We start from the raw sequence: 13132 nt of genomic DNA on the forward strand, positions 1-13132 counted from the left end.
TATGTAAGTTCTGCTAATACTTGAGCTGTTATTCAGGAGGAAAAATGAAACTTTCTTAATCTTCTGATGGAGCACTGGTCCCTGATGATGTTAATCAGCGTATTTCTTTTATTTTCCTCCCACCACCACCCCCCCCCAACTCACCCTCCCCCGCCAGATTGATATCAATAAGCGTCCGTTCTTCAGTCTGATGACTGCGGTAAAATAACTACAAACATCCTGATAGGGTAGAAGCTGTGTTATCAGGCAGGAAACAGTGCTGTATCCACTTCCGCCAGCTTCAGAATCAAAGCTCCAAAACTCAGGAAAACAGACAGCAGTCATGGTTAGTAGATCTCATTCCTTTATTTAAAAAAATCAGTGAAATGAAATTCATTACAGCTTAGTTCCGTGAATAGATTTTAAATTATAGCAGAACATTACTACTCAAAGGTACAGTATACTAATTCAAGAGGAGATCATTCTCAATTTGTAGGTTAGTTGGCAGTTACACAAATAGATTATAAATGCTACAAATTTGTTTCAATTGCTACACTTCAAACATTTTAAAGTATTAAACTGAAACTGGGAAAGTAATATACATATTTAGGAATATACAGCTACATCAATTTAGGACATCTCATAACTATGTCTCAAGGTGAATTTCAGTATTAAAACAAGTTTTATCAATTTAAAACATTAATTTGATTTTTTTGTACATATTCCACAAAGCAGAAAAGGCTGTAAACAAACCATGGAGTGGTATTAAAAACAAGATGACTGACAAAATGACCTTTGAATGTAAGAATGTTTTAAAGAAATTATTATGAAAGTAATACCTTCTAATAATTGAAAAAGCTCACCTGAAAAATGATGTAATTCAGCATTGATAGCTGCTGGGAAATACAATAGAATCTAAATTCTGTGAAAATGTGGGTCTTTATCTTAAAGAGCTTTCCTCTATAATGTATTTCTAAAAACACTAAAATATTAACAAGCTTGAGATATTTTTGACCAACAAAACCATTTCTAAAGTGCATAAAGCTATATTTGTTTTTCAGATTGTATTCTGTCTCTTCCCTTCAGACATTAATGCAGTGATTCTTGAGAAACCAGAATAGCTCGTAAAAAATTACTGAATAATTAAAACAAACCTAAATACAGTGAATCCATTTTTAGTGTTCCCAATTGTGGCATGTATCTAATATTCATAGATTTTTATTAGAAACATTTAAATTTTGCTTTAGGTTGCCGAAAGATAAATTTAATGTCAAGCAATATTACATAACACTAATTACAACTAAATAAATATAAATTAACTTCTTATTTGGTGACTGGCACCTAAGGGAGGTAAACTTCCATTTATAATGAAAAAGAGTGAATGCTTATTTTTCCTCGACGGTTAATGACACTGAGCGTTATGTCCATTTTTGAAATTTATCAGCATGTGATTTTATAAATGGATTATTAAATGTGAAGTAGTATAAGCATTTATCTTTTTTTTTAAATGATCATTTATTTTGTATGTAATGAAACAATCGCGTGAAAAATGCAGGTAATGACGTACATGTTTATATATAATGCAGAAACTTGAAAACTAACATTTTATGAAGTCACTGGATCTTAAATGCATCCTAATGATTTACAACCAATAAAAAGCCCACACGAGAAGCTTTCTCATTTAGAAAATGTCAAAAGAATCTACTGGCATAAATAATTTGGTTCTTAACATATGAAAGTCACTAACGGTTCATTTCAAAACCCTGAGTATATTTCCATGTCCAACAAATTTTGTAAATAATACTATTATTGACTAGTAAAGTTCTAGTCTATTAATAAATGGACTAGGAGCCATTATAATATGCTGCAGTAGCATCAGCTAAGACTGAAATTAGGCTCCGCTCCGAACTTGTTCCTCCTGATGGGCTAACATCAGATAAATGTGAGTTCATTACCATTCCTGCTTGATTCAGTTGACTGGAGGTGTTCAAATACTGATCAAACTCATTACGATCCATTTCCCCCAAAAGTTCAGCCTGGCTGATGTGCTCAAGGTTGTCCAGATGATGGTGGTCACGTGGAGGAGAAAGGTGGACTGATGTGCCTGAATTCATGGAATGGTATGCTGGGTGTGGAATTCGGTTATAATAAGGAGGTGGTGCAGGATGATTGGCAGAAGGGTGCATCATAGGAGATCTATTTTGATGGATTGAGATCTGATTCAGATTTCCGCATCGAATGGGACTTTGACTGTATTCTGAATGATACATCATTCCATTCATCTGAGGAGGAGAATCTTCTGTACACGGAGGTGGGAAGAAACTGTGATCAGCGTCCACTACGTCTAGAGGGGACATCTCGGGTGTGGGGAGCCCATAGTTGTCGAAACTACCATTTGTGTTCTGTGTATCCCTGAATCTGCTGATTGCAGGAAGTCTCGAGGCTGGCAGATAGCCTTTATCCTCTTCCTCCTCCAGTGGCCCTCTACAGATTCTTCCACTGTGAACAGGAGTCTGATCGTGGGGGAAGTTGTTGAGCAGGAAGCTGGGGTCCACACGTTTGCACAGACGTTTGATCTGTTTTTTCCTCCGAGGCCTGTATTTGTAATTGGGATGATCTTGCATGTGCTGGATTCGCAATCTTTCTGCTTCTTCTACAAAAGATCTCTTCTGTGAAGGAGTGAGCGCCTTCCATGATTTGCCTAAAACATATTGCATGGTTTAAATCACAAGTACAACATTTACAATTTATGATTCCTCATCAGATATTTCACTTATAGTTTTACTTATTACATAGTTAATAGTTTTAAAGGCTGAATGAAAAGTTGAAATAGTATACAACTATTTGCTCAGGTTATATCAATAAAAGGTAATAAACCTTGAAAATAAACAGTGTGTTAAAATGAGAATTATAATTGGTTTAGCATTATACCATGAGATGTTTCAACACATTCTGTGGCAATGTTCACCAGTACATTTTGTGATTAACAAACCAAATCTAATATGACTGATATACAGGAGCAGCACTAACAAATGGTTTTCCAATACCCATTTACACATACAGTCTTGTGTTCAGCTTGAAACTAAAATCTACCCTGTCAGCATTGCCACAGAAGCTAAGAGCAGGGAAATTAATTAAGTAGTGAAGCCAAATGTTAGCATTAACAAAAAATGATTTAATTTTTATTTTAAAGGTAAGAGCTTAAAACAACAACAAAGGCTTCCTCACTTCTGTATTTATATTTTGTATATTACATTTTACACCCAAGCACGATCTGTAGTTAGTGAATACAAAGTGGTAGAGATAGGTTCTATTAAATGGTGGAGGAAAGTACTGTTACAATGCTTAAAAGTAATTTCGATAGGTACATTGAGAAGAAGGATTAAGATAAATATGGGTCAAATGTAGGCAAATGGGATTAGTGCAGAGGAGGATAATGGGCGGCATGGAAAAATTGGGCCGAAGGGCCTGTTTCCGTGCTGTGTAACTCCATCAATATTTCCTTCTAGTCAAGGCCCCTCTTGTCCTTGATTCGTTTTAAAAAGGAGTTGTTAGAGGCTATTATTGTTAATTGGAAACAAGATTTCCGTTCAGCGTACAATTTAGTCTAATACTGTCCACATGGGGGAGCTATTACCTGTAAGAGTATATGGTCTAATGTTTAATCTTGTCATGGTTTAATGTTTCATGAGCTCGAAAAATCATGTAATGGTCACTGGGAAAATCACTAAATATCTCCCCCGAAAGAGGAGTGAACCAAATGTATCATTCAGAACTTTGAAATCTGTTGTATGCAGAATATTTTTTAATCTCCTCAGCGTCCAATGTTTTCTCTTCGCTCTATCATCTTGTCATCAAGATCAGCAACTGTTTATTATTTTATCCTTCCCCATACATTAAGTACCTTGAGATGTTTTCTATATTAGAGATCCTAGACAAATGCATGTATAGTCCTGGAGTGTATTTGAACTTTGTGATGGGCACACTAATGTTATTTGGATAAACAGTAGCAATATCCTGCACATGTTTGGTCCATCAGTAGTGACTCGTCTTCATGTTCCCAAGTACTGCATCCTTATTAATTGGGAAGTTTCTAATTGGGAGATGGCATTCATCTATAAGGAGCAAACGGATATTTTAACTGTGACAATTTTTTAGTGTATTAGTTTGAGGACTCAATGCACTAATAAATGTGTGCATGTGTTACACAGCTAACGACAGAATAACGCAAACGAAACTGAATATGATCATGTACAAACTTTAATATATTATTGTTAAAATTTGATCAATGGCATCATAATTCCTGTTGGTGCTCCTGACCTGACCCGACACAAGCTGACAGTTCACAAAATAAAATGAATGGCTGCTAAGGTCTCCACAAATGTCCGTTCTGACTTCATCTATCTGAGGAGGTATTGCTCCACTGGTTCCAATCACTCTCACTTGCACCCTAGTTATTTGTAAACTATTGCTAGTGGTCCGTTTGAAGGAAGATCTGTACTTCTAAGCCGAACTCCAAATCACCAAAAAATGCTTTTTAAAATTGCATTTGTAAGTTGATAATGTTCTGCATTGTTCTTTCAATTTAATAGTTAAAGCCATATTTGTTAAATTTCTGTGTATCCTAAAATAGAAGTCTTGTTATTGCTTTTTGTATTATGGAGCATTTGTAAGAACAAATCATCATAATACATGCAATGAAGAAAGGTTTCCAACTAAAAAAAAAAAATTCTAAAAAGTGGATGAGTTAAGCAAATATAAATTATTCAATGTTCATGAAGGAAGTGATATGCGATTAAAAAACAAACATCCTCCCATAGATACATGGGTTCAGGACAGTCAGTGCAGATTTGGGTCAGTTTGGTTTGAGAAAATTAGTGGAGCTCTTTGAGTAAATAACAGGATGTACTGCTAAAGAAAAAGTTGTAACTTACATAATTAAGAGGCTATAGATTCAGTTAACAACTAGAAGTAAATAATATCTGTAAATTTATCATGTGCTTTCATTATGATTAGAGAATCGCGCAATGGTTCCTCCGGGAAGGCGTCCATTTGATCCATTAAGTCTGTACCGGCTCAAGGCAGAAGCAGTTCAATTGATTGTGCATCCAGCATCCTTTTTCCACAGCCCATTGAGGTACTTAACCAGCAACTTTTTGAATGCCTCCACACCTTTCCTGGCAGTACCTTTCAGACCCGACCCGTGCGCGAAACAATTCTATGTCCCCTACTTCTTGACCATTTTGCCGATGGGAGCAGTTTCTTTCTATTTACTCTGTCACTATCCTTCAGATCTCAATCAATTTCCTCTGTTCCAAAAAGAACAAACCTCCTCCTCCCCTGCTTCTCCGTATATTGAACTAACTAAAGCCCAGAATCTTACTTTTATCTTCTTTTGCTGGTGAGTTAGCATGGGACCTGGTTTTGTACTGATTGAATTCATACAGCCTGAGTCACATGCAGATCAACATTACAAATTTGCATAAATACTGATTTAGATAGTTAACATGAGGAAAATGTGCCAATCAATTTATTGGATCCTAATGGATAAGTACAGGAATTATTAGATTTTATACCTATTAAATTAAGGGCATTTACTGGAGCAAATGAAATAGAGATGCTCTATTTAAAATCGTGGCCAGTAAACTTAAGATTTTGCTGAAGTTAAATAGAACTAAACTATATTGTATGATTTTAGTTCAAGAAAATTCTATCTCCAATATTTTAACAAGGGATGGTAATTCATTTTTTTAAAGAGGGGTTAATGGAACATTAGATGAATTTCATAGAAATAGTTATTGTTTATATTTCAACATTACACATTACAGCCCAAGGGTACTGTAATTTTTCTGGTCAAAGAGTTGGTTCTCTGTTCAGAGAGTGGTGTTTGCTCAGTTCAATCAAGACTAGGAAAGGTAGATTTTGGGGGCACTAAGGAAATTGGGGATGAAGAACTGAACAGAAACATAAATGCAAGATAAAAGATCAGTCACAATGTTACTGAATAGCAGAGAAGGCTTAAAAGGTGGTACTGTCTTTCCTCGTTTCTTGTGCTTTTAATATGAGCTCATCTCAAACACAAAAATAAGACTTTTTGCACAAAAGCTGGAAATTAGTCCTTGATTACCTGTTCTAAAATAATACATTGGTTTCAATTAAATCATATTTTGGAAGGAGGGTACAACACCCAGAAGCAACTATACATGTATATTATCAACGCCTCTACTTCCTCTGAAGCTTGTGGAGAGTTGACTTGTCGCCGAATAATCTGTCGAACCTCTACAGACATACTGCAGAGAACATACTCACTGGTAGCATGATGGCCTAGTTCACTAACTTAAATGCCGAAGAACAAAGGAGGCTGGACTGTTTATATGGACTTTTTATAGATTGCACTACGTACTTTCGCTTGCACTATGATCTGGTTACCCAGTATAACTTATAATTTATTGTAATACTGTTTATTGTTTATTTATTTGGTGTGTTGTGTTAATATGTCTAAAGCTGCAGCAATGGGAATTTCAAATGAAAATTAAACACTCTTGATCTTTAGCACAATCAATAGAGATATATTTCTCCTGTTCATGTGGTTTTAAATGTGTTAGGGAGTTTTAAATAAAATATGATTTTGTCAAGTAACACTATTAGACTTTATAGTTTATTAAGTTTAGCCTATTTTAAGTCTGATTGATATTGGGCTAAGTGCCATACTCATACTACCGACTCCTGTTGACAGGGTCTCATACAGCTGGTAACTATTCCAGAATGAGCTCAAACCAAAAAAAAGTCAATCAGCATCTGTGGAGAGAACAAATGAGTTATTTCAGGTATGGACCCTGAGCTAATAAAAGGTCTAATCCCAAATAGTTACCTGTCGTATCAAATATTAACTCATCTGTTTATCCCCCACAGTTACTGACTTCTGTTTAATGTTTCAAATGTTCTTTTTGTTTTATGCTCTAAATACAGTATTTGGTATTTGCTGATTTTATTTTGCTTTTGTTTTCAGACAAATTTGCTAGAGATGTGTTAAACTCACTCAGATTTGTTTCTATTTCCCTCCTGCTCTGTGGTCATAAACCATAATCGTATTTTTCTTGTTAAATGTGGTGGTTCTGGCTATATTGTGACAGAGTTCTGTAACTCCACTCTGTACTCTGACTAAGCTAATTTTTCTTTGCCTAAAATGTGTGTTTGTGCCATGTACTATAGTACTGATGGGATTAAAATAATGTCTTTATGAAATACAGAATTACAATTGACATTTTTAGGATTTCCAGTGATTCCTACTTAAGAAGTCTAATCTGATCTCTTGAATGCAAGTTTCAAAAATAGTTAATAAGATATGGATAATAGTGAATAAGGCATTTACCAAATTCCCAAATCTCTTTGCATGGAAAAGCCAGAAAGATGAACTGATCAGTGCTTTATAAATGTGTACAGTATCTCATTCAACCCTTTTATTCATTTTGTGAACAATAGAAAGACCTCGACTGAAACATCACCCATTCCTTTTCTCCAAAGATATTGCCTGAGTTACTCCAGCATTCTGAGTTTATCTTCTATGCAAAATCATGTTGTGGCACAATGTTTTCATAGGATCTGTTAACTTCCTCACTATTTCCATGATTATCTTTTTTTGGCAACATGGAAGTAATGAATCTGCTGGGACATATCATAAACACTTGCAAAAGAAATGCAAGCACAAGGCATACTCATGTATCTTAGCTATTTGTATCTTGTCTATTTGTAGTTTTTTAAATATCAATTTGGCTTCCCACCTTGCTTTTTATTTTCCTCCTTTCCAATATGTGCATCCTGAGATTTAACCAGTTTTACTCTTCTACTATTATCTTTATATTCTTATTTACTATCAAGATAATTGAGGAAAAAGTTCAATATCTGTCCTGTTCTTTTTCCATTTTAATTCCAATTTGTCTCCTTCACTTCTTTCTCTTTTTATAAATCTAAAAGCTGTTTCATTTAGAAACCTTGCAAATCTTATCTGCTCCAATTTCCTTTATTAATCAAAGCTGTTTGTGAAATTTAATATAATTATTTTTGAAGAGTGTGGTCTGGAAAGAGTAACAATTTGTTAATTAATTTTCCACTCAGGATAGACTAATATGACCCACAATATCTGTACTATTGATCGTGACCTTCTTTAGAAAGCAAGCGGTATTTAGGAGAAAATTGTTCTTCAAGAAATAATACTTGCAAAAATTTAAATGAGCCTTTATCAACTTTATTTTAGCTTCCATTATAGCTACATGAAAAAATGCAAATTCCAGTGCTCTGCTTCTATATCGATATCTACTCACTTGTAAATATGATTAAAAGTATTTACAGAATACAAGCCACCACCAGGGATATTTCAGTCAGCTCACTATCCTCAGAAATAGTTTTCCTTTACCTGATATTGAATTGCCCAGTGATGCTCAAACTGTTGAAGAGATTTTTCTACTATAACTTTCTACTCGAGGGCTGCTAGCTCACTGCTAATAAAACTGCCCTCTAACAAAAATGCACACCTTCATTTAAGAATGTGAAATAAATAGATCACAAACCTGTAACATCCACACAGCAGGAGACAACAGGTATCTGGTTGTATAGAATATTAAATCTTTTGAAATCATAACCATGAAAATAATTAACTGGAAAAATTACTTTTTACATATTCTAAGCATTTGTAAAAAAATATTTTTTTACTTGAATTTGTGTTAATTATATGAACCACTTTTACTCTCCGCTTTTGCTTTTCACGCAAGACTTTCCTTGCGTCAAAAGTCAGTTTTTTGGAAATAAACTGTATCCTACCTAATTCATGTTGAAATTGGAATGTGTTATCCATTTCTGACATTTCATGATAAAATTGATTATGTTTTAAAAGCGAACTAACCATTGGAACTTAAAAGTGAAGTCAATAATGACTGCTCTGTAAATAACACATCAGCCATTGATTTTTGAAAATGATACAAAAACAAAAGTTTTGTGTTTTAGTTTGAGTGCATCCACTGAATTTAACTCAAATATAGTTCATGAGCTGCATTATTTCATGGGTTAGGATTGGGGAAAAACTGAATATAATTCCTAAAGGATGATGGTGACTCTCATTCAATTACAGAAGGACTAATCGTTGGTATTTTCAAATTGCATAGATTTATCACATGTTAAAACTGCTGCCTACGTACCTTCATGTAATGATATAGCTTTATTGAATAAAAAGCAGCATGTCCTTAATTTAAATCTTTGATTTTTCATATAATCTATATGACCATGTCTGTTAAAATTCTGCTAAGTAAATTAAAATCTGGTGGGATTTTCTGGTCAATAACCATCCTGAAAATGTGCAATTTAGCCTTTGGTAACTGTTTTAATATTTGATTTACAAAATAATGTTACATTTTGCTGTAAAATATATGCATAAATATGACCTTCCCTTAATATAAAATGTAATGTTTAAAAGAAAATACTTTTCACAAATAGTTGAGTTAAGTTTCAAGGAATTTTAAAACGGAAATAATTGGATCCCATGTTTGTTACAAATAATTGTGTTGAAAATTTAGAGAAAATGTTATGCGTTTTGTTTCGTCACGTTTAGATGGTGTATAACTATTTTTGTTTGTATCAGTGGAATAAATACTTTCTGACTGTGCTAACCAAGCATAAACAAGTCAGTTAAATCTATAAAAAATTGTCCCTTATCGCAGTTACTATTTAATGGAACTTCAAATAATTGTGATAGTTTTCCAGTGTTTATTTAGTCACCCTTACAATTCAGGATTAAAATAACACATACTAGAGATGTTATAGTTTACAAATTCTTCCATATTGTATTTAATGTAAGGGACACATTTTAACATTGTAAGTAACGTTTACCTTTAAAAGGTTTATCTGCACACTTACCCAGCATTTTGCTAAGTTCTGCGTTGTGTAAATCAGGATTTTGGATGGCTAGTTTTTTCCTCTCGTCCTTTGCCCAGACCATGAAGGCATTCATGGGTCTCCGGATTCGTGGCTCAGTTTTACTTCTGGCTGGAGATTCGTGAGCTGTGAGTCCAGCCCTGGGCTTTCCTTCCCCAGCAGGAGATTCCAATCCCTCTGTCCATGAGTATGGGCTCATTATTGTAGCCATCACAATGGATTGGGTTGCTTTAATCAAAAATAATCTCTACAACTTTTTGAAATATATACAAAAGCATGTAGGACTAAATCACAGTAGTGCTGATACCTAAAGCTTGGTGAGACCAAGTCCCAAATCAGGAAGAGAGTCTCCCAGATTCATTTATCCCTGTGTCAGTTGATGGCAACTTTAACCAATGGCCACAAGCCTGTTTTTAATAGAAGCTCCTCCCTTTAACTGGTTCTGCAACCAAACAGCTCAGATTTGTAGCAACTTAAAACAACAGAGCAAAGAAACATATTTCCTTTGGAGTCATTCAGGTTATTTTCCAGCAATACATGTTGAACTGAAATGAATTTGGCAGAATTCAACTAATTAAAACACTGCTGAATATTGTCGTAGTATTTTTCTGTCATTCTATTCCTGATTTATTTCTGAAATGTTGTGAATTTTTGTGATGAAAAATTATCCACTCATAATTTCTAACTGATTCAAAATTGGCACATGTTTCTTTATAACATAAGCAGAGTCCATTTGGCCCATTGAGTTTACATGGATTGTCAGAACATTCCCATCAGTCTCATTCCCACATTTATTACCTTGTAAATTATACCGCATCAACTCCCACCAATTTTGCTGCCACCCCTCTATAAAAGAGGCAGTTTACACTAGCCAATTAACCTACCAGTATGCTCTTTGTGAAAATGAATAATTCCCTCTCTATTTTAATATTCCCATTGTAGTTGTTTGATTTACTTTGTGTTGTCCTGTTTATTTTAGTAGTTACCTAGATATGTGCAAATGTATAAGAACATTTTTGTACAGCAGAGCCAAGAACATATTTGCGACATTGGTTGCAAGGAAACAATTTGTTTAGGGTGCAGATGACATTACATTCAGTATTAGTTCAGTTTCTGCCCCATTCTATTAAATTAATTCCACCCCTTCAATCACAGTGCTTGGAGTTCCAACATCACAAGCCCCTCAATAGGAGTGACCATTGCAAGTAAGTTGGAGGCCAGTACTCACACTGCGTTGCAGTAAGAGTAAAGATAAATAATGATTGTTTAAATAATATTATAAATAGGGTGATTATGTTAGAACAAGATGATATTGAAAACTGTCTGATTCTTGTAGAAAATGTATACTTAATTATAAAATGAAATAAAAGAGGTAAAAAAGTAAAATTTAGGCAAGTAGCTTGAGTTCCCTTCTGGAAGAGTTATTATTTCCTGTAATTTTACTGATTTCTGCTTTCTGTTTTGTTCCATGTAAAGAACAGTGATTTGCTGTTCAGTATCAGTTATTCTTACTAATAAAATAGAAATTCAGAACTTTTGTTGCAATAACTGCAGCCCTTATAAGGATCTATTGCTATATTTCCTTATCAGTCACTTGAGCCAACTTTTCTTAGATCCTTTCTTATGTGAGTCCATATCAAGCTAAAAATAAGTGTAAATATCCAAAATATAAACAGAAAATGGTGGAAATACTTCTCAGGTCAAGCAGTATTTGGAGAGAGGGAAGAACAGCTAAAGACCCAGATAAATGATTTTTTTTCCATCCATAAAAGTTATGTTATATATTTGCAACATTTTAATTCTTATTTCAAATTTGCAAATTCTTATTTCAGATTTGCAACTTCTGCACTTTGACTTTAATATGTTGCAGGAGAGTTGGTATACGATGGAGAATGCAGGCAATTTAATAGCCATGATGCCCTTTTATTCCTGTAACGTAGAAATATCATTACTTCAAATATCATGTTCAAATATCATTATATCATTTTCTTGATCTTTGTATTGGTGGAAACTCATGTCATTACTTTTCTGAGCTTCATATGACCTCAATTGACATCAAAACTGAAGATTCTGGACTTTGATGGTGAAATAAGTCGAGATTCTCTTCAACAGTTAGCAGGATAGAAGCCCAGAGAACATTAGGAAATCCAGCACCAGCAAAAGCCCAGGTTGATTTATTGTGGATGAGCAAGAAACCAAGGTACATGAGCTTATTCTACATCTGCAATAGTTTCTGTATTTTTGGTATCTGGGTAATAAAATTCTACATGGACAACACAATTGAGGATAACCTGGGATGAATCATTTATTTAATTTCCAGTCCTACTTCTCCATGGACGCCTGGTTACCAACCAGAAATTCTAACTTCCACTGGGAGTTAAGTGTAATGAGAAGGGACTCTCTCAATATTCTCCCTATTTCTTTGACACAGTAGTACCAACTGGCCTCCAGCTCAACAATACATCATGCCTCAAAGGAATCCTGTCTCTCATCGTAGGCTAAGGATCAAAAATGCCTCTTTGTATGTCTTGATCATAATGGCTGCCTTAAAATGGCATGACATACAATTACCAATGCGATTGAGCCAATGGCATATGTTTTAATGTTAGGATTTGTTACAAAGACTGATGCTTCTATATGCCCAGTTCCCTGATCTTTCCCATTTGGGTCTTCTCAATGTTTCTCTTACGTTGCAATGACATGAGTGAACTAACCTAATAATGGAGGTGATCCCCATTCATCTAAAACTGTTCTACCAAGCTATAAAAAGTTTTTATGTATGCATACTATTGGATTTCCCTATGTGGCACCAATTAGGCAGGGAAGTGGCTGAATATGAACAAAAATTTGAGCAGACAGGTCAATCATTATTTCACTTTCTATTCGAAATGCTCTCCCCAACAGCATTTCCTGAAATACATAATATTTCCACCTTCTTCACCTCACAGGTGAAAACCCAGGTTCCTGGTGGATTTCCTCTTGCTGTTCGTGTTATTGCCATGGCCATGATGCTCCATCTATAACATTAACTGGAAAGAAGTGCTGATAACTGAGCATTGCTCACCATTGCACCATAGAAGAAGCTGCCTTATAATATCTTCCCCCCCAATCATTTCAATGACTTAAATATGAGTTCTATGCCTCTTCCTACAAGGCTGCACCTTCATGAGTTTCATGACATCTTGCTTCAACTGTCTTGCTGCTTTGGATGTTACATGAATTATCTTGT

At 34.7% G+C, this 13132-nt stretch overlaps 1 protein-coding gene across 1 annotated transcript; it reads right to left on the reverse strand.

The window, feature by feature from the left end:
- Positions 1 to 377: 377 nt before the first annotated feature.
- LOC144593606 (transcription factor Sox-7-like) lies at positions 378 to 10179 on the reverse strand. Its single transcript, XM_078399439.1, has 2 exons — positions 9886 to 10179; positions 378 to 2680 (listed from the first exon to the last, which is right to left on the reverse strand). The coding sequence occupies exons 1-2, from the start codon at positions 10112 to 10114 to the stop codon at positions 1824 to 1826; spliced, it is 1086 nt and encodes a 361-aa protein (XP_078255565.1). The 5' UTR covers positions 10115 to 10179; the 3' UTR covers positions 378 to 1823.
- Positions 10180 to 13132: the final 2953 nt, after the last annotated feature.

Source organism: Rhinoraja longicauda, chromosome 5 (assembly GCF_053455715.1).
Source record: "Rhinoraja longicauda isolate Sanriku21f chromosome 5, sRhiLon1.1, whole genome shotgun sequence".
In the NCBI taxonomy this organism is placed as follows: Eukaryota; Metazoa; Chordata; class Chondrichthyes; order Rajiformes; family Arhynchobatidae; genus Rhinoraja; species Rhinoraja longicauda.

Bases quoted from the DNA above. Each gene is read 5' to 3' on its own strand.
- LOC144593606 (XM_078399439.1), bottom strand. From the start codon at position 10,114: ATGGCTACAATAATGAGCCCATACTCATGGACAGAGGGATTGGAATCT. The intron at 2,681-9,885 runs GTAAGTGTGCAG...AATATGTTTTAG, and splicing joins AGAACTTAGCAAAATGCTGG to GCAAATCATGGAAGGCGCTC.